At 29.3% G+C, this 23,633-nt stretch overlaps 2 protein-coding genes across 5 annotated transcripts in view; one reads left to right on the top strand and one right to left on the bottom strand.

The window, feature by feature from the left end:
• The first annotated feature begins 367 nt into the window (after positions 1-367).
• On the top strand, positions 368-4,471 carry LOC112684423 (mediator of RNA polymerase II transcription subunit 4). 2 transcript variants are annotated; one of them, XM_025555962.1, is made up of 6 exons: positions 368-435; positions 988-1,222; positions 1,295-1,466; positions 1,536-1,646; positions 3,885-4,089; positions 4,359-4,471. In XM_025555962.1, exons 1-5 carry the CDS (start codon positions 368-370, stop codon positions 4,052-4,054), a joined length of 756 nt encoding a protein of 251 aa, XP_025411747.1. In that variant the 3' UTR covers positions 4,055-4,089; positions 4,359-4,471. The 2 variants fall into 2 exon arrangements, with proteins under 2 accessions (XP_025411747.1, XP_025411746.1); XM_025555961.1 differs by having other exon boundaries at positions 4,304-4,471.
• Positions 4,191-23,633, bottom strand: part of LOC112684422 (putative protein kinase C delta type homolog) — a 28,646-nt gene continuing 9,203 nt past the window's right edge. The window contains exons 6-14 of one of the 3 annotated variants that reach the window (XM_025555959.1): positions 16,892-17,021; positions 12,170-12,271; positions 9,609-9,823; positions 7,928-8,101; positions 5,240-5,394; positions 5,010-5,148; positions 4,729-4,917; positions 4,498-4,644; positions 4,191-4,422 (exon numbers count right to left, since the gene is read on the bottom strand). In XM_025555959.1, coding sequence (XP_025411744.1) covers positions 4,273-4,422; positions 4,498-4,644; positions 4,729-4,917; positions 5,010-5,148; positions 5,240-5,394; positions 7,928-8,101; positions 9,609-9,823; positions 12,170-12,271; positions 16,892-17,021 — 1,401 coding nt within the window. In that variant the 3' untranslated portion in view covers positions 4,191-4,272. Of the gene's footprint in view, positions 4,423-4,497; positions 4,645-4,728; positions 4,918-5,009; positions 5,149-5,239; positions 5,395-7,927; positions 8,102-9,608; positions 9,824-12,169; positions 12,272-13,245; positions 15,088-16,891; positions 17,022-23,633 lie in introns of those variants that run through there. The other 2 variants (XM_025555960.1, XM_025555958.1) reach the window with 2 other exon arrangements.

Raw genomic sequence — 23,633 nt, 5'->3', positions numbered from 1 at the left:
ATTATTGTATTTTAGTGATTTGATATAATATATTGATAACAGCCTAACATTATGATAGTGATGATTATATTACACACATGCGCAGAATGTATAAGGTGCATTCCTGTGTTTAGACCACAGATAAATAATAACATGTGTTATTATAAATCTGTGGTTTAGACGCTCCTTCATACTTTATAGCACAACTAACCGTACGCTATCAATGTTTGCGAACGATAACGATTACGGTTCGTTTGTTTGCCTTTCTGTGACTGTTCGTTAATCCGTACCGGTCGGCGACCGCCAAACGCCCGAAGTTTTCCTTGCTCGTTTCTCGTTAAGATTTTTCAATTGCCCACGTCCGTCGACACCGGATCCACAAACAAAGATGTCGGCCAACACGAGCACCCGTGACAAGTTACTCGGCCTGCTCGACGACTTCGAACTATTGAGCAGGTAACTAGGAAAACGTAACACGTTTAGTCCTGAAGGATCTGCGCTTGTATATCTGTCTGTGAGCGGATACAACACGTAGATTTGATTACTTACCGTTTGCTTATATTCCACATTTGTTCCGTTACTTCACGGTTTAGATTATTTCTGTTATTTCCTGTCGACTTCTTTTTAAATTCAAAACAATCTGATCGAATATTTGGATGACCGTGTATACTAACATTATCTTGTTCCTTTCCTACTATGTATTTGTTGCTCACAATATCCGTTGGCCTCACATTATGTACTGATTATTAAACGGTTAACATTTGCAAGTTTAACCTTATTGATTGGGTGTATTGATATTCCAACATTATTAATAAATTAATAATATATTTTAGTTATCATAAACAGCATGTTACTGAGATAATATTGAAACATTAAAATATGTCTATAATAATGTTTTTCTGTCCTACACTTTATAAAATTGAATCCTAAATCAATGTCACCATTCAAATTAGTTTGTTTCTTTGAAGTGGGGAAAAACATAGATTAAATATTCAAAAATGGTTTAAGGGAACTGATTGAAAATTTGAGTGCTGCACGGCAACAAAAGATAAATGTTCAACATCAGTTACTTCTTACTGAACAACTTGTAGCTACAGATAATGAAATAAAGGCTACACTAAAAGTTGCTGAACACCAAGCAGATGTGGAAAAAAAGGTTGATGCAATTAAAGCAGAAATAGAAACGCAAGACCAACATATCACCCAAATGCAAAAACATTTCAAAGAAGCTGAAAACATATTGGTAAGTAACATTTTATTAACTTCTCTTTTTTTGATAATATCAATAAGTATAATTTTATTTGGTTTTTTTTAGGCAACAGCATTATTTCAAGCAAAACAAAAATTACAATCTATCAATAAAGCGAGTAAACATCCAGTTTCATCAGAAGACCTCATAAAATATGCCCATAGAATTAGCGCTTCAAACGCTGTGTGCGCACCACTTACGTGGCAACCTGGTGATGCACGTCGACCTTATCCAACTGGTATAACTAAAATATTTCTCTGAATTATGTTTGTTTAATCGATTATTAATCAACTCTCCTATTTTACAGATATTGAAATGCGAATGGGATTTTTGGGTAGATTAAGTGATTTACCACTCAATGGGCATATGATGCAACCTCAAGGTCTGGCTGATATGGTGCGATCAAATAATCAAATAGGTATATTACTATAAATAATGTTTTACATTTATTATATATAAACAATTGAATCGTTAATTTCAAAAAACCCATGAGTGCCAACAATTTAAAACCCACAGTTTTATGTTAAATTATTAGGTTTAAGGTAGACTTATTAATAACTTATAAGGTTTAAATTTCAAATAGTGTGTCTACCTTAATTTTACACAAAATTGTAGATATTTTTATTTGTGATCTTTATAGGCTTTCTGAAAGAAACAATTCAATAAATAGTTATAATTTAAATAGTTGTTTATGGTCATAACTATTTTACAAAGGCTTACTTGGTTTATTAACTTCAGTAGAAACCGTTTATAATGACGTTCAAGGGACCAAAGAAATTAGGTCATAATAACTGGTTGTCATTATTACCAAAATGACGAAAAAAATTTGTAACTTCAATGTAGAAAAAATACGTATACTATTACATACATATTTCATATAAAAAAAAAAAAAAGTAGAGATAAAAGCGTTTAATTATCTATGTATTACAGTCATCCAAGCTTTGGAATTTGATTCATATTTAACCGGTAGACAATTGCTTTTGATGTTATTAAAACTTCGCGGATTACGGACTTTCCCAATTAGTCATTTTTTTTACCAGTCATACTTGCTAAAACAATGACGGTCAGACGTTCTTTAAACATTTTACCACCTGAACATTTTTTTCTTTAAATTTTAATATTTTATTTTGAAGTATTCTGTAAAAGAGTCCAGTCTCATATGCATTATAGATTTGGTCATCTATATATCCTTCCCGTAATTTAGGCCATACTTTTTCGAACCAATTATGTGTAATTTCTTTGTTGACCGAATTTGATTCTCCACTTTTGTTGAAAACACAATATTATGCCTCGATCTAAATCTTTGAATCCAACCAGTGGAACAATTAAAATTATGCGTACTTACCAAGGCCTTTAGCTAATTCATTAGCTTTCTGTTGAAGAATCGGTCCATTCATTGGAATGCATAGATTTATTTGATTTTTAAACCATCGTAATAAAACCGTGTCTAAATCCGTATGTGCACAATTTCGAAGTTTCTTAACTGATAGTTTTTCGTTTTGAAACACTTCGATTTTGTCTCAAGCTTTCCACATGTTAGAAATCGTAAAGTGACCTACGCCCAAATCATTAGCTATATCGGAATTTTTTGCTCATTTTACAACTTTACTATATTCAATACACTAACTCAAAACACGGTTAAGCTGACGACAATTACCCGTACACTGACAACATAAAAATTGAAGATGAAACACAACGATGAAATTATTTTGGTATTATTGGTTGTAATTGTATATTATAGTACCTTCGATAATGAAGTCATTATAGATAAAAGATTTTTTTAAATATAACCAAAAGATAACCGTCATAACATCCGTATATGTTAAAAATAATATACATTATAGTCATTATACAGACATCATAATAACCGGCACAAATTAATACATACAATATAGAAGTATTTCTGGGACCTTCAATCTAAGGTCATTACAACCGATATGTCACTACAATAGGTGTCATTATACGAGTAAACTGTTTCTACTGTATATTGTATAGACTAAATTATATTAACTTTGGTGCTCCAGAGATTTATTATCCACATTGTTTATTCAATTAATCTCTTTATTTCCATTTTAATATTTAAAATATATGTATTAATTATTGTTTGATCTCTATCTTAGTTTTGAACTAATTTTATTATTTTCAAGTTGTATGAATAGTAGTAGAAGTAGACTGTATAATATATTTAAGTTTATTATAATTTGCAATATAATAAAATTAATAATTATAGATTAAATTTTTAAACAATTTTAAGTATTGATTTTTAATTTTTCTGATATTATATGGATTATTTATAATCCAAGATTTTATTTTATATTAAATATAATATATGTTTTATTTAAAACTTTTATAAATTGTTTCGCTTTAATAAATATTATTAATTTAAATTGTATTTACTGTGATAAAATTTTAAATTTTCTGAAATACACTATAATAAAATGAATTCTTTGTTGATCTATATTAGTTGTAAGTTGTAGCTTTCATAAATAAAAAAAATTAAAAATTCTAATACTAAGAAAAACTAATTCTTCAACAATGTACATATTCATTTATCTCACGATTATTGCTTATTGCTTAGTCTTACTGTTAGGTAATATTTATAGCAGTATTTTATTTCTTTATTTTTTTCATTAATTTAAAATAATATATGATTTAGATCGTCAAACCTCCCAGCAGAATCAATTTGCTTGGCATTCAACCGGTGATATGCACCTAGGAGTTGGAAGTGGCGTCATAGATACTAGAAACCATTCTAAAGATGTTGCTGAAGATGTTGAGGTTATGTCAACAGACAGTAGCAGTTCTTCCTCCAGTGATTCTCAATAATTATATAAATAAAAATAAATACAAATTAAAAAGTGGTGAGAATATCATTATGTTTACGTATCACATTTTGAACATTTTCTATCAATCTTATTTGTACTGACTGAGCTTAGTTTTACACAAAAAAAAAAAAAATAAATAAATTAAAATAAGAATTTATCAAATATAAAAATTATAAGATGTGATTATAATTATACAAAAAATCTAAGTCGTTTAATGGCTTATAAATCTGTGACATTTGGATTTGTATAGGTAAACCCATCGAATTGAGACTGATCCATTGACTGAAGTATGGTTTTGTCAACAGGTGTCAGTCTCGGTTTCTCTTTTGTGAAATGCTTGTCAAAATAATGTGTATCCAGCGGATGGTACTAATAAAAACAGTAAAACATACAACGATTAAACTATAGAATAATGTGTTGTTAGATATTATGTTGAACACTTACAACCCTGGGCATATACGGAGGTTCCAATTCTCGTCTTTCCAGTTTACACCAGTCCATTGAACTGAAGAATGCATGCCTCATCACGTCGTCGGCCGAATGATTAGCTTCCAACGCACCTAACCGTTTAGTAGCGTCTTTTTCTAATAACTACATATTTGAACACAGAGGCCATGGTATATGAAATAGTTGAGAATGAGGAGAGAAAAAAAAATGCAAAACGCGAGGACTTACCGCTACCAGAACAGATTTCGAGTCGACCGACAAATACCGCGGATACTGAGGTTGTTCATTGCATATGGACCAAAACAAGGCGTCCTCGTCACAACCACTGAATGGCGATTTGCCAACCAACATCTCGTACAGCAGAATGCCAAAGGACCACCAGTCTACACTTTGGTTGTATTTCTGGCCTTTGATTATCTATACAGACAACGATGATCAGATACCACTCGGATTGAACACAGTTGTTTATTTCGCACGGACTATTTTATATCTCATTTCAAATCGTTTACCTCAGGCGCCATGTAATCGGGCGTGCCGCAAAATGTGTCCGCTGTTTTATCCAAATATATTTGAAGTTTGCACATCCCGAAATCGGCGATTCTCACGTGCCCGTTGAAGTCCAATAGTATGTTATCCAGCTTCAAATCCCTGATCATACAACATTAACGGAATTAGAAGAAATATAAATAAAACAAGTAAAAACAATTTCGCGCAGTATTCTTTGTATAGACTCGCTCACCTATACACAATCCCTTTTTTGTGAAGGAACTTGAGGCCGGACACTATTTCGGATGCATAAAACCGAGAACGACCTTCATCAAATCGTCCAGACTGTTGGATGTGAAACATTAAGTCACCACCGTTCAAATATTCCATGACAAAGAACAAATGTGACTGTAACAAACATAAAGTTTTTATTATGAATATGATGTATTTTTTTTTTATTGACTAAGGTTTTCAATTATAATTTTTAATGTACAGTATAGTACACATGAAAATATACATTAATATAAAAATTATTTATTATTTTAAAGTGTAACCATTCTGGGTGGGAAAAAAACAATAGTGTATTAACACAGTACAATATTACTGTAACGAAAAGAACCCACGTCATTGTAAACGAAAATTAAAAATTATTTCTCGATTGAAATCCCACTTTTTCGGTATCAACAATTTACCTCCGTTCCTTTAAAAACTAGTAAATAATCAGAAAATCTCTGAACTCTACATTTTGTCTCTTTAATTAATAATGCACTTAATTGTCATTCGTCATATCCATGGCTATAGTGATCAACTCAAAATACTCATTTATGAGATTGCAGATTTCGTTTTTTTTTACGTTTTGGACGTACATAACAACTATTACAATAAATACGAAAACGTGGCTGTAAAATTAGAATGAAAAATTATCCTACTATATTTATTGTAGTATATACGGCCCACAATATTATTGTAATTTAACTATGTAGTTAGATTGAGTCGAAAAATATTTATAATTGTTCAAAAAAATTTAGTATTGATTGTTTTTAATTTCGATTGTTGGTTGGATTATTAATCGATTTTGTAACTTTACGAGTTTGAATCATTATTACATTATTATGCTTGGCGTTTCACAGTTTATCTATTAAAGAGTTAAGAAAGCATTATTTTTCTTATTTTGTTTTAAATATAATTTAAAAGAATTGGGTTATTTATTTATTTTTTTGTATTTTTTTTTAATAGTTGATATTTATCTTAATGAAAATTAAAAATAATATTTCATCATATGAGTTTTATTATAACAACTAGTATTTGTGTTAACAGTTTTATGAGATATAAAGTTAATGGAACGTCAGGTTACTCGTTTATAAAATATAAATATATTTTGAAATAATAAAAAATGTCCACTGCAATTATAAATATTTGTAATTTACTCGCGGTATCATTTGCAAGTTTTTATTTTTTTAGATTAAAACAAATTTATTTAATAGCTTACAAAATAATAATTTGTAAACCCATGTATTTTGCAGAGAAGTGGGTGGCACAGACGTTGGATTCTAGATCAATTAGTACTAAAAAAATATAATATATTATAGAAGCTATTCTTAATTGTCATGACAATTAATTCACTCGTTTTGTGCAATTATTCCAAGAGCTCGGATTGGTAGAATAAAATTAAGGAATTTCTGTTTCTTTACTGGGGGAAAAATATAATTCTCATTCTTTTAGCATCATCTTTTGTTTAGAAAATTGAAAGCACGTAATTTCATAGTTATCATTTAACAATATCTCTAAAAAGTAACGAGTAGAGTTAGTTAATTTCAAATTTTCTTTTTCAAAAAACATTGCTATTTAACAATAATTGTCGATCAGCTCTTTAAACCGTAACTGTTAAAATTAAATTTTGTCTTATATATTTTTTTAATGAAAATATAAGATCTATCTCTTTTGTCCCGCTTAAAAAAAAAAAAAAAAAAATATGTAAGTAGAATATGTTAGTAAATTTTTCTGAATAATTGCCATAGTTAAGCAATCTGAGGTTCTTAATGAAACTGTGTCTAAATTTGAGTAAAGCAACAGTTTTTTCGAATTCTTATTAAAAACTAGTGAAGTAAAAACAATTTTGCAACACTACCACAAATAGATACGTTTAGATATTAATCACAAATAGGTATGATCTCTGAATTTTGGAACTCGAGCATCACTGCAGCATGGCATTATCCGACGCAACATAAGTCAACTTAGTATCCACTAGAACGTAATTATACTAATAAAAATATTACTTTTTACAACTTTTTATAATTATATGATCACCAACCATAGTGCATCGCGTCAATAATATAATATAATGCATAATATTATACAGCACAGCGTTAACTATATCATGCTGTTTGATTTGGAACGCGGAAAGAGAAACAGTTAAAAATAAACAGTAACTTACGGAATACAGCAGTAAATTATATTAAGTAAACAAACTTTACCAAACGTGTAACTTTAACGTAATAAAAACAATATATCATAGTTTTATTTTTATAATGCACCGCCGTTATCTGGCGTCTATTTTATTAGGTACTACCTGTATCGCGTATCATATACTATTCAAAATAATTTAAATTAGCGATGAAAAGACCTAAGCAGATCAGAGAGCCTATTTGTGCGATATATTTTACACACTGTTCATATTTAAGGACTACTTTGTTTGATTTATATTTCAATGATATTTTCCTTTTTCAAGAGTATTATTTTCTACGTTTTACACTTCCCGTATATAAAGTTCATTAAAACATATAGGTAGGTATATCATTAATATACACACTATACACTACATACACACACTTATTTCTCCACGTTACCGTATTTTTATGCATACCCTTGTTCCTCCTTTCGAGCTCGAGTATGTTCTAGTTATTATAATACCTATTTTCGTAATAACTTCTACTACATTTACCTCTGTCTGAAACGTGCAAAACAAATGACACAAATATGGATGGTTCGTCCCCAAAGCAAGAACTTTGCGTTCAATGAGCGTGCATTCGACATCGTCATCCTCGAGTACTACGTCTTTTTTCAGACATTTAACCGCATAGTAGTACTCTGTTCCTTTGAGTTCGGCCAATAGTACCTGAAAAATATATTTAAATGCACATGGTATTAGTATAATGTTATAAAACTTTTTAGAGAGATTTCAATAAAAATTATATCACTCCGAAGCTAAATTATGCATCATAAGGTGTGAACGCAGTGGTATGGGGTTTAGGAGTTCAAACCTTAACTAACATATCTGAAAAATTTTATCAAAAAATGACTTGACCTATAAATATAAAAGTTATTTTAAAGTTTCCCGTGAGACTTGCAAATAAAATTTATAAATATATATGTAAATATAATATAAGTAATAAAGTATGTTATTTATCAATACTTTACATTTTTTCAACCCCCTCTTCAACATTTTATCTTATGTTCGTCCCTGTGAATCATATACGAGTGTTAAATGCTACAGTGATGGGTTTTATTTAGATAAAAATTATGTGATTGTGTAGTATGCCTACTTTATTATTTCAAGGCAAGCGTAAATGTAATACAAGTAGAAAATATTTGAAGAGTAGTCAACAATTTGTTTCTTTCATAAAAAATCCAAACAAACAAGTTTTAGTTTGATACATTTTAATTAATAAAATCGATAAATTTTACTCGTAAAGTTTTTTTGATATAAAATATAGGTAATATTTTACGGTAAGTAGCATACTACACGAGTACCAAAAATTGAATGTGCATTGTTTTGTTTTCCCCTCCGCCCTTTTTCGAACTCTTTTTTTTTAAGTAACAAATTAATATGCCATGCAGCTGGTTTTGGATAGGAAATAAAGCAAGTCATAATTTTATATGAATAAATTTTTATCTTGATTTATAATATTGTATTCCCAATATCTTTTAAACTATAGATGATTTAATATTTATCATTATACGATGAGTTATACTCGTAATATTACTACCTGTTTTAAAAACGGCGTGCTATTACAATTATATACAATACTCCGTATATAATTTTGCCTATTACCTGAGAAATTGTGTCATTTTGGGGAACAACTCATGAATTTTCCCATCTAGAATTAGGTATTCCAAAATCGATACATCATCAAAATATAAATACGTCTTTTATAAAGCCATTGACGTATTGTAAATCAGAAAAATTAAAGGTGTACTATTTTGACATATAAAAAGTATAAATTGTTATATTTTTGGACTGATTTCACTTCTTCCTACCACACTTTAATCGGAAATTTGGTAAAATGAGGCACTGAATCGTTAATTTAATAAGTGCATGCCGACAACCATACTCTAGAAAAAACTGAAATGACGCCACTGTACCTAAGCTTAAAAATGTAAACCAGTAAATTTATAAATCTTAAATATATTAATTTAAATTGATGAAAACTAAGTAGTTGAACACAGTGCTGTCCTTGTGAGGGGAGGGGATCGCATACTATCTATCACGAATATCACTTTATCTATAAATAATCTTATTATTATTCTTATTATTCAATGTATACAAAACTCCCATTGACTATTGAGATGTCTTAAGAAAATACGCGCAAAACAAATACACGTGTTACGTCACCTACTCATACCTTTCCAAAACTGCCTTTCCCGAGCACTTTTAAGAAATTAAAATCCTCCACTGCGTACTTCCGGAATCGTGGTATACTAGTGGCGGGTGGTACCACTCGTTTAGGTCTTGAATGATGTCGATAACTGTAAGAGCGAAGTGGTCGTTCGGCTCCATCTGTATTATTACCGATCTGGTATGAATTAGCCGCTGTATCTGACGATGACGATGACGAATCTAGATTCACACGTGCCACAATAACAACAATAATGCGACATTAGCTGATGCGATTCACACGCGAGGTTTTTTAATTCCGATTAGTATTAACATTATTAGTATTGTTACTCATTTCAAAATGTCTAAAATAAAAGATATATTATATAGACTATACTGAACAGTTGACGTAGTCTTTATTTCATTCAAATGATAGTATGCTATTATCGAATAATTATCGAATTAACTATCGGACAGTATTGAAAATGAAAATTGTCGAACTTCTCAAATGTTGCACTATTTTATATCATTTTTAATGCGTGTTTTGATTCATTTGTTGTGTTGTTCTACGATATTTATAGAAAAATATGCATTGCATACAAACTGTTCTAGAAAAACTTAATAAATGGCTAAGGTTAGCAAAACTGCTAATTGAAAACGTTAAACTAAAATAAATGACATATATCTTCAAAGTTTAGATTTAGTATAGTATTATTTATAGAATACGTTCTAAATTATAGTATTATATTACAGAAATTATTTTACTTCTACAATATTCTCGTAAAGCTTATCCTCATAGATCGCAATATTCTATTATTTCTCAACTCTTATTATAATTATTATTTTTTTAAAAACTAAAATTTGAATAATACAATTTAAAACTGATTTGATATAAATTTAAATAAAAACATTTAATAAATTATATTATTTAATAAATGTTTTTATTTATACCAATTTAAACCATCTACAAAAGTAAATATATTGCATTCAAGAATTAGTAAATCACCCATTTGTTTATATTTTTATGTATATGTCTTTAATAAAATATAGAAAAATACAATTTTAAGGTAGGTACTTGTTAAATACATTTACCAAACGTAGGTATATTTTATAATAATAAATACAAAGTGTAAAAAAACTTTTAAGAGTATACTAATGGAATGTTATTTTAAATAATACGCCCTTTAAATTCTGAAAATTATTTTAGTACCTTCATTAATAATGAATCATTATAATAATAGTGCCACTACCACACATAGTTATATATTTTATCTCGAACGCGATGGTAGCATATACTTTAATAACGATAAATATTTTCATTTATTTTTTCAAAAATCCATTAGAACGAAGACAAAAGTTTTTGGCTACGTCACTTTACATACGACAGGTACAGCTGATATGGCCAATATTAGATAAATATTTTTAAAATAAGTGTGTTATTTTTGGTGAAAGTTGCAACTTTATAAGAACACGGAAACTAGAGGAAAAACACGAAGGTGCACATTTTTTTTTATTTATAACACACACACACAATCGAGCGTGTAGGGGGACAAATGCCAACAACAAATATCAACGCCCGACACGACGCGATGCGACGTCGGCGCTGATTTCGGAATAATTTATTACTATATCCTTCTTCCAACACGGTCCAATGCACAATATCGTGTATAAATAAATAATTTTTAAAGATAATACGAGTACTGCATTAATATTAGTAAGACAACAAACGCTATACTACATACATGTATACGTTTGTCCCAGTCCCTATTTTTTTATAAAAATTCGTACTACACATTTTTTAACGTACAATGGTATAATACAGAGCCTCTTTCTACCCCCTTCCATATGATTATAATTTTTAGTACAATGTCAGTAATAATTTTTAGTAGTTCTTTTTTATTAATCAAATTGCACATTATAATTAGGTTACTTATGTATGTTATGGATCTGAAAACTATTTATAAATTATTTATTTTAATGTGAGGTGTATAATTTAAAATTGAATAGATATATTTAAGTCCTCATCAGCTGTCTTGCTCAAACTAGCTTCCTGAAAAATACCTTCATAGTAGCGTTAATTATTTGTTTTTAGTAGGTAGGTACACACTTCTCGAATCCGTAGTTCACACTTCCAATTTTGGACTACACACTTTGTGTCGGGGTTCACTAAAATATAGGGGCTGGTTTGTCCATCGTTTGCGTTTCAGTCGAACGCAATTGTTTTCGTTTGAACTTTTAGTTAAAATAATAATCACGCTCGATAGGCAATCGTATTAAATCGTGAATATGAAAAAAAAATCCAAACACTCATGTTATTAAAAACAAACAAAATCATTAGTATTTATTTTAAATTACGTAGTAAATTTATCAAAACGTTTCTTAACGTTTCAAAACGTAATTTCTATGTAATCGTGAAATTATAGTGTTACATCAAATAGAAACGTTATTATATAGCAGTGAGTAGTTTTAGTATTGAATTGTATAATGTATTAATAGTGAGTGGAAAGTGCTCTGTGAGTCGACGATAGGACGAACAAGAAATAATACTGAAACCTATATTCTATTCTCTCACATGGTAGCAAGGGTTACCTTGTTTGAGGGTAGCTAGTGCTTCAACTACCAGTTTTTGATTGACGCCACATAAGTTTGGCATCAGCTTCTCGCATTTCCTATGGCAATTGACGTCACAATCTAATGCGTACACATACACAAATAACCCCCACTATAATTACCGACTAATGCATTTATGAACAAAACACATGTCCTAACATATATTCTATATGGTATTTTAACCACGTATTAACTACCTTTGAAATATGTTACATACAGTGTCCCTAGAATTTTTATGGAAACCCTAGATTTATAATCTGTGTAGCACATAACTAGTGGAATTCAAAATCACTTTAAATTTCAATAGCATCCACACTTTTAACTTAATATTTTTTTGAAAATAAATATTGGAACTAACATTAAACAACTACAGTACCTGCCATAAAACTAAAAAAAAATTAACAAAACGTGAAGTTATTATTTAAATAAGAATGTTATTCATATACTTTTTTTTTTTTTGTTGTTAATCAACTGAAAAGTTGAATAACAACAACAAAAAATTTATAATATATAATTAATAAAGGTAATTTATTAAAAATTTATCCAAGCAAATATACAAAAATTCAAGTAAATTCATTAACGTTTAATTCGTTTATTTATTACTAGTAATAGTAAGTATATTTTGTATGGTTGCGCACTTTTCCTAAGAATCCCTTCTATTTTTTTTTCTCCTGTTAGCAGTTCAAACGCTGGTTAGCACTGATTCACCAAACCCTCCTCTTATGAAAGCTTATACATAATCCATGCGTGATATCATACGCGCAATATCTATTATTACAAATTTAAGGTTTCCACATTTTCTAGATATACAACGAATAAATAAATGTATATTCGATATATTATTTATATACAAGTAAAAAAAAATGGAATAACCCGTTTTACTCAGTGGCTAGCTCTTTTTACACAATATCTGCAACAGGTCCGCGTGTTTATGATTTAAGAAAGCGTCTAATCTTCGCTAAAGAAAACCAAAAGCACACGTATACGATACATATACATATATATATATATTAAAGTGTTGTTAGTTTCTGTGATAGCGGTGATGATTTTTCTACCTATAGGATCTGTTGCGGGTACAGGCGAGGATGGCAAACCAGAGTCGAACGAGGAAATACTGCATGCTATTCTCTTGTTGTCACCGTAATCATCCGAATCGTAGTACGTGCTGCCGCTACTGCTGCTGCTGCTGCTGCTGCTGCACAACGATAACGTTTCCTCGTCACTAGACGATTCATCGTCCGACGACAAATCAGGAGACTTGTTTTTAGATGACACCGTTTCCGGGAGCGACGGCGGTTCCGATGGTGGCGCCGTTTCCGGTTTAGCTTTGGGTTTCGGTTTTTCAAACTTGCTCTTTGTCCTGCTCACTTGCGACGGCGATATGAACGTCTTGCCGAACGAAGCGCGCACAAATGGTGTTATTACAGTCGCGGTAGCTACTGCCGCAGGCACATCCGTCTTTGAACCTTTTTTTTTCGATTCCTGATGCGAAGGTGAAGTTTTTTTTCCCTGTCCCGGTTGTTTTTCTTGCTGCTGCTGCTGCTGCGTTTCGCTCTCCTTCTTTTTTATCACTTTTTTCTTAATGATAATTTTCTTTTTCACCACTTTTGTCTTATTCTCCGACATGCTAACATCATCTGAATTATTATTATTATTATGAATCTGATTTTTGTTAATGGATTTCACATGCTTTTTATTTTTGCTTTTGTTGCTGTCATCATGCATCTTGGTCACTACGTTATGATTAGCGTCGAGCTTACCGTTATCGCTGCTGTCGCCGATACCATGGCTGTCGTTATCTTTTTTCATCTTATTCAACTTGAAAGTAAAACTTACCGGTTCTGTTCCGCTCTCCTCGATTATCACATCGTAGTTCAATTTCCAATTGATTTTCTTCGACGGACTCTCCGGCTCACCAAAGAAAATCATTGCACCCGCAGCAGACTTCTTTCTAGTATCCTTAGTCTTCTGTTGCTTTTTGTTGCTGTTCGTGTCCACTGGATAACTTTGACGCCGTCCTTTTTGCTCCATTGCGTCCATTTCCTCCATGATCATCGTGTCGAACAGCGCTTCCTGCTCGCGCAGTATTTCGTCGGTCACGGACGGCCGACGGTCATCGTTCACCGGTACTTTGATGCCCGCGGACGTGTGTCGTTTTATGGTACCTTTTTTCGCCAATCCCTCCTCAGGCACCGCGGAAATGCTGCATTCCAGTTGAGGGAGCTCCGTCGGAGGGAGAACGAGCGTCATTACCTTCGGTTCATCCACATGTGGCTTTTCCTTTCCCTTAGTCATCGTGTGCAACCGGACCACCGTGCGACCGCGGTGTATGTTGCCCCCGGCGTTGTTGTTAACGATTGCGTTTTCCATCGTGGAGGGACAAGGGGCCCGCGGTCGTCGCGGTGACGTCACATCGATTTCCGAAGTGTTTATGTGCACCGGTCGTGAATACTGTCGAGCAGCTACCGCCCCGGGGCCCCCTCTGCGTATGGCTCGCAGTGTCTGTTCGACCGCCATCGAATTGTAATTTCTCGGCTGTACCCTTATGATTGGTCGGCTACTGTTCGATGACCCGGGGTAAGGCAGTAGTTGACTGTAATACTGAGAGGAGAACGGAGCGGACCCATGGTAATAGCCGTAGTCAGAAAAAAACGGCATCGTGCAATAATTTATGTTAAGCACACACTACGGTCTAATCAAAAATGCATTTTATTATATAATTATGTTTTATTAGTTTACTAACCGAGCTAATTACGGGCTTTGAACATTTTCAAAAATAATAATAAGCACATTTTGAACACGATACTGATGCGATATTAATACGCGTTGAAGACTAAACGCGCTTCCCGTCAGAACGTACGGCTGAACTGATGTCTTGGCACGTTTGGCAAACACCGAAAGCGAATTAAACGGATTGAACAGCTGCCAAAAGAAATTTAAAACATTAAGACCCGAAATGCTTACATACATAATATGTATTATATTATGTATATATTTTTGAAATATCCAAAAAATTATTCCTGATCTTCTTTTAATAATTTATGTTTTTCAAATCTCACTGTCCATTGGTTGACCGAACAATATTTATTCTATGAATTTTTTCCCAAAATATGTATAGTCTGCCAGTTGATGTTATTGGTTTACGTCTTCCTCCAACAATTTAAATACCATTACATAGATAAATGCAGTCTCCGTTAACTTAAAAACTTAAATTTAAACTCGTCACTCATCGGACGTCAACGGTTTTGTATAGGTAACACAAAAAAAAAAAAGAAAAGAAAAACATTACACCGGACAAAAATAGTTAGTCTCACCTAGATTAAATCAAGGTCAATGTACGTACAATAAAAATGAAGCTTTTTCGAGGACTCAAGAGTTTTGTGCGCGTTATGCATAAAAAGGGATCATTAAAAGTACCCATTTGTGAATATAAATTGCCTGAAACAAACCTAAACCCCCACGTTCTAAACTCTACCAAGGTCAATCTCCGCTAGTATTATATATGCGAAAAAAATACTATTGCCAAGCATTATTGCAAGATTTCAGTATACAATTTTTTGTCAAAGCGCCCACCTGAAAACATCAAATCATCTAAAAAGAAGACCAAACATAATAAAATAGATACTTATTAATACATACGACATTTTTGATAGATTAAACTTGGCAACTGTGAAAAATGCTGACACAACAATTTATGTTTACATTTGTGCGGGTAATATGTAAGATAACGCAGCCTAATATTTATTATTTTTTTTTAGTTTTTAATTATTATAAATCTATTAATTGAAATTTTAATTTTTAAACGAAAAATCTGAATTATGTATTTTATTTTTTTAGTGTTAATACAATTGTATTAGCTATCAAGTACATATTCCTTACATAGTGACAAAGACTTGTTAAATTTATTTAATAGATATTAAGGGTATGTTTATTATGCACAAAATACTTTCAATTTATGCGTTAACCTAAACAATGTGAACTTTGAAAGTTAGTCATAAGGAATGTTACTTTATGCCAAATGTCTTATGGGAGGAAAAAATTCAGATTTATGCTACGGTAAATTGACAGATTGGGTATCTTCCAATAAATAACATGCTAGCAATGGAAAACTGCTGCAATAAATGTTAGAAGGTGGTGATTAAAAATTGATTGCACTTTTTACTTGAAATCGTCATATATAATCTTAAATTGACGTACAATGCATGTGGTACAGTGAATGGCTTTTGAAAAAATTTAATTTTGGCGAAACGTCAAGCTAAAAATGACTTAGTCCGGATTGATTATAAAAACATATTCTTGGCACATCAGAAGGCGAACAATTTTCGCAATTAAATTTCTAGTGATAATCAACAACATTACAACTGACTCTTGATTGTTTATTTACTCAAAAAAAACAATGAACCCTATCGCGCAAAATCTTTCCTTATCAATTCATTCATTGCAAAACAATGACCACAAATGCTTTTGACTTTTTAAAAGTATAAAATAATAATTAAGTGTAAAATCTATAAATTTACTCGGTTTTCAATTGGATATTTGCCACGAAAATTTTATATGATGTACTTACAACAACATCTTTCCCATAAATTGAGCTAGCCACTAGTTATAGTAAATTAATTTTATATTAAAACAATAATATGGTTCAGAACGTTTTTATTCGTTATAAGGTGTATACTGTATATCAATTTTAATAAGTTTTACCTTCACATTTGAGACCTTGTTTGAATAACCCATACAATAATGAACCACAGTGATCACAAAATGTTGGTGACATGAAGTTGTATCCTTTGAAACGATGTGGTACATCTATTTTAAACCGTTCTCTTAGATACTGTAAAATAAATAAAATTAACCTATATAGTTAAAACCAAACATATCAAAAGTAAATAGATTTATAAGTTAAATTTGCAAGTTATAAATCTATTTATATATTTATTTATTTTATTTATTTAATTCTAAATTTTATTACCAACCAAACTTATTTTTACCAGGATTATAATACAGATAAAAATTATAATTCAAAGAAATATACCCCCTAAAAATATATCCCCTTCGTATACGAAATTTGTGAATAGTTAAGAAAAATTAAAAACTCTCCTCATTCTTAATTAAAAATGTAAAAGTTATTATTCATAGTATTTTTAGTTCTGCCAAGTAAAATAAATTGATGGTAATTAGTGATTAGATTCATCATATATCAATCCTATATTTATAATAAAACTGTTTCAAAAACACAATATAAAATATTAAAATTAGGGATATCATAATTAAATCATGTAAATATTATAATTTAATCATTAACTTGAATATACACAATATAATAAGTTTCACCATGTTTGTCCCTCATTTTTTCCTTAATATTATTTTTAAAACCAAATTTTATCAAATTTAATGTCTACTTATTTTTTAAAGAAACTACTATATCCATCAAGGAATTAATATTCATACAATTAAGCGTTTTTGGCATTCAAATAAAATAATTTATAATTTATCACTATTTTTTATTGTTATAATTACAATTACCTTCACAAATAACATTAATATTATACTATTACTTATTGTAATTTAATATTAAACTTCCTTAAGAAAAATAAGGACTACAAATTGAACAAATATTCAGATTTTTAAAACAAGAAAATACAATTTAAAAAAAAAAAAATGTTGACAAAAGTTTAAATTCCAAAAAAGAAAGGGAAATGTTTAGTCCTACAAAATAATAAAAATCAGATTTTAAAATATAATTAGCTCAAAATTTATTAAGCCTATCAACTAATCTAATACTTAAAAAAACACCCTACTGACTAGACACCCTAAAAGTCTCGGATTTCTAATAATATAAAACAATTTTTGATTTTATAGACAAGTATGTATGTTAAATACTCCATACGAATACTTAATTATGATACAATCGTTATAACGTAAATAACAAATTAAAAAAATAAGTTAACAATTTAACTTAACGATAAATATATTTATAAGTATAATTTTATTGAATAATCATATAGTATATATATTATGAAAAATAAACTTGCTGCACATTTATACTATGAATAACTTTGCTTATATATATTTCTTTGTGATGTTAAATAAGAAATAAAATAAAAATATATAATCTATAGTTTACTTAAAAAAATTAAATTGTTTTAATTCTATAAAATACTTGAATACCAGTAAACGATGAAAAAAAAACCCAAGATATTTTTGATAAGTAATCATACAGAAAATTTTAAAAACATTTGGCAAGAATATATAATTAAATATTAATAATAATAAGAATATATTAATTAATATTACAAAAATATTGATAACAATGTTAAAGTAATTGATAAAATTATATTTTTTTATCTATTAAAAAAATGTATTATTATTGAAAAATATAATTTAAAGTAGTATGAGAGCAACTTATTGTATGGCGATGTGGATAGTTGGAATTAGTAACGCCGAACTCGGGGTTCAAGTCTGGTTATGTTTTTAAGGTGGTGAGTGGTACCGTGAAGGATTAACATATGAGTAATAAATTAATTAATCTAATTTACTATAAATTATAATACTGCCTATTTAATAATTACTATTTAAGACGTTTAAATACCTAAATGCTGTCATAAATGGTTAAACAAATAAAATACCCCAACCCCTTAAAGTACGTCCTTGGGTGGGGTAGGTTGTAAGTTGTAAATTAGGTGAGTATTGACCAATTTAACATTTTGTTCGATGCCACTAGCTGAAATAGGGGCTGCCATGGGCGTCCCCTGACATTTTTCTAGGGGGGAGGGGGAGGAATTAATTTAAAAAATAAATGAAATTTTTTTTATATATTTTATTTATAGTATATTATTATATTTCGTCATTATTACAATTAAAACACTACAATTAGATATTATTATAATACATTAGTCTTTTTCATTAAATATAAATTTCAATCTCTGTGGATATTCTCTACCAAATTGTTTCAGTGCATTTTCAATAAATTTTTCTTTATCTGAATTTACTTTTTCTCTATGAACACTCAACATGCGTATTCCACTCAGTCTATCATCACCCATCGTTGATCGTAACCATGTATTAACACGCCTTAATGTACTAAAAAACGTTCTGCTGTACAGCTTGTAGCTGGAAGAGACAAAAATATTTCCAAAGCAATAGCTATACTTGGAAAAAACGTACAGTTACAATTTAACAAATCGATGAAATCAATATTTTGGCATTCCTTATTTTGCCAAAAACTATACCAACTTTCTGCTTCAGCTTATGGATTATCAATTTTATAGAAATCGAAAAATTTTTCAATGCTCTCAAAACATATTTTTTTCTCCAATTTTTTAAAAATGTTGGGATGAAGATTTTGTAGTAAAAATGCATTATCAATTTTTTTTTTCAAAACGCTCTTTTATAGATTATAAAATTGATTCAATATATGGTATAAAAATTGATTTGAATTATTCTAAAAATAATTTTTAGAAGCTAATTTCTCATTGGGAATTTTACCAATAGCTGTGAAAAAACATTCCAGTGGGGGGCAAGTACCCCGTCTTGCCCCCCTCCTGGGGAATCCCCATGGTGGCTACTACAAATAATTAAAAGATATAATTAATATTTAACAATTTTTGTTTTAATTACTTGAATAATAATTACATCTTAAAAATAATCACAAATTTTTAACTACTAGAAATTCAAACAAAAATATAACCTCACTCACAAATTATATATATATCAAAACTTTCTTTGTATAAAATAGTAAAAACAATTTATTAAAAAACAAAATTAAAAATAAAACATATTTATTATATTACCGCACAACAATCAAACATCACCGAAGATGTCTTATTGATACACCATAATAAAAACCAGAAATCCCTATTTGTACAATATCTATTTATTTAATGATCGAATTTGTCTGACTGTTGCACCAATCGATATAAAAAATTGTTTGTAATAATAAATGCTAAAAAACGATTTTGCTAAAAAAAAATGAAGATGTCTGGTTGTTGTTCCATGGTCTTCAATTACTCTAATTTTATGTAAACAAAGAAATTATAGTGGAAAAATCATACAATAGTAGTAATAATATACATTAGTAATAATCATAATTATTAAAATCAATATATTAAATTTAATTTAATTTTTTCAAGGTAACTAAAAAGTGATAATGTATTTAAATTCAACCCTAAACTGTCCCTTAAAAATACGATTTTTTACAATTCCTTTTTTGCGCGCCTATACATAATATTAAGTATATTTCTTCAATAATTCAAATTAATTAGTATTATAGGTTTTGCTGTAAATTGAATAAGTAATGTTTACATTTGTATACATAAATTAATAATTAATAAATAACTATTTTTCAAATTTTTAATGCACTTCTTGTTGTTTTGTTTTTACTCAATTTTGTGAATCATAAAAATAGCACAACTAACAAAAGGTATTTTGTTTAAAACTATCAAACCATAACTAATCAGTGAGTATCTTTTACGATATGCAAGGCGAAATATAAGTATTAATGTTAGTGAAGTAAGCTCCCCCCACTTTATTAAATATTTTTCAAAAACTCAATTTAGAACTATTTGTAATCAACATTTATTAACTTGTTACATCAACCTTTACGAATAATTGTAAATTTCTCAATATGGGGCTTGCCCCCCAAACAATCGAAATCTTCCAAAACAGTTTGTAACTTATAAAAGTCAATTATTAACTATTTGTAACTAACTTTTTAGAATTTGTAACCTCATCAATTTTGAGTGCTGATCGATTTTCCCATAAGGGTAACTCAATAAAAGGGTCAAGTTTGTAATTTATATTATCACTCAATGAAATCAATTCGTCTAGATGAGGATCTGCGTGAAGTTAGCCTGTCATCGAGAAACTATTCATTGTTGGAATAGTATAAGGTAACAGATTCTAAAACTTGTTTATAAATGGTTAAAAATTGAGAAAATAAGATTACAATCATTATTCAATACAATAATGCCGAACACGTAATCCAGGTAGTTCAATTGAACTGCCTAGAAAATTTAAATGTTAAAAAAAAAAATAAAAATGATCATTAAAAAGTTTTAATTATTTTTTTTTATATATTACTTAACAAATAATTCATATTTAAAATAGTATATTTTATAATTAAACATTATAAAACATATTTAATTATTAAAGATGTTTAAAAAAAAATGTTTTGATATTTAAATGGGTAGTAAATTGTAAGGGGTGTGGGTATAGATTAAATATACTATATTTAATATATTAAGTATATTAAATATATTATTTAATATATTAAGTATATTAAATATACTATATTATATTTAATCTATGGTGTGGGTGAGTAAATCTAATTATTTGAAATAGCAGTTTTATTTCATTCGGTGCCACTAATTCAATATGTCTTATATTCAGTGCTCGAATTGGGAAAAATTAAGTAGAGGAGCTCAGTCCAACGATTTGAAAACTGCATTCCATGTGCCCAATTATTTGACACAGACCCGTGGGGGGCTTCGTTCATCTTCCCCCCCCTCCACCAACCTTAAATATATTTTGAATACCACTTTGCAGCTAAGCAAATATTTAAATTCAAAATATAATATATTTTGATAGCAATACCAATATCCTATATGTTACAATAGAAAATAAAAATAAAATAATAATTAACATAGGTAATTGTAGGCGATCAGGCAATCTTATGAATCGAATGATATAATCATATATTTGGTTTTTGATTTTATCTATTTTTCCTCTTTGGAGCGGGTCACGGCCTTAGAATATTAATCTAAGGTCGTGGTGAGGGCATTTATTTTTTTTCCGAAATGACGATATCGTCGATCGCCAATATTAATAGCAAACCGTACAATGTATAATATATAATACACCAAATTCACAGACATTACTATTTATATTTATCCAGAAATAACGACGTTCTCCCTTATCATAACTACCATATAATCTTTAATTATAAAAATAGTTTTAATATTATAAGTCGTAAAATTAATTTTCCAATTGACGTAAATTTAAATTCACATAAAAATTATTTTAGACATCAATCAGGATGAACGTGGCATCCCCCGTTCCGGTGAAAAAATATAGTTGGGATACGCAAAAAAAAAAAAAAAATAGGAGGGGGGCCCCCGTCCCCCCCCCCCCCCCCCCCCCCCAATTAGAGCACTGCTTATATTTATCGTGTATGAAGGTAGCTTCTTATCTTCATACATGTTAATTTTTAGACATATTGAATTATGTAGTTTTCGATTTGATCCATAGCAACGTCATGAGTCAAACATAGTCTCGTAAATTCATAAATTGATAAAAATAAGTAAAGAACTTTAATCATATTTATGATACTAAGGCACTAAAGTGGACTTTATCTACTAAGAATAAAAAAATCAGCAAACCATCCAACATATTTAATTACGTTACGATCCTTAAAATAAATTAAAGTATCATATGAATAACGAGTATATACAATGTGTATTTATATTTAAAAACTAATATATTTAATTTCGGCATTATGCTCTGATATCATTTCCTCCTTCATCAATATTTCTAGTTCTCAAAATTAGATCACCTGAAATGTTATTATCAAATAAACCATCCGTTCATTCCGCTGACATAAGTTATGCTTCAAAGATCATGTTAAGTCTAGAAATAAATAAATTAAAAAAAAACATAACATCAATGCTTATAAAATACAAAAAAAATGTATACTATAATTAATAAAACTAAATTAAATATACTACTAATAATGAAATTCCTATATAATATGTACGTATCCTTGATATTTTTATTAACGTTTGAATGTTTACTGAATTTGGTTTATTAAGAAGTTTTGATTTTAGATCATAGCACTAAATTAAAAGTTTTACCTGTTGTATAACTAATATAAAAAAAAAAGTATGAATGATGAGTACCTAATTTCCAAGTTTGCATTATACATAAATGAAGCTTTTTCTAATATTAAAATAAAAATCTGTAGATACCTACTAGTAATATTTGTATTATAAATATACCATTATATGTGAATAAAATTATTTTTAAAGAAATAAAAGTAAACATCCTTAAAATATTCGACGATTGTACGCTTTTTCAACCTATTTTTTTTTTTATCTTATAATAGTAATGGCTCTATTCTAAAATAGTTTTGTACAGATTAATAATAAATTTTATTTAATAATGAAAAAATATTAAAAACAAAAGGAAAATATCTCTAGGTTGAGGCCAGTTATTCAACTATAGTCTTATAATATTCATTATATATAATAATCAATGGCGTATTTAGAAACTTATTTTGGGTGGGAATGTCATACCTAATAGTGAAATAATTTTATAAATAAGTATAAAATGTTCTTTATCAACTTATTATTTAAATACAAAATAATAATAATAATAAAAATAATTAGTAACTAAATTAAGCGTATGATCAGTGGCGTACCTGTGGGGGACAACAGGGGAATTTGACCCC

Source organism: Sipha flava, unplaced genomic scaffold (genome assembly GCF_003268045.1).
Source record: "Sipha flava isolate LNK unplaced genomic scaffold, YSA_version1 249_pilon_pilon, whole genome shotgun sequence".
Classification (NCBI taxonomy): Eukaryota; Metazoa; Arthropoda; class Insecta; order Hemiptera; family Aphididae; genus Sipha; species Sipha flava.
Note: the sequence above shows the minus strand (reverse complement) of the source record. Positions and strands in the feature narration are given on the sequence as shown.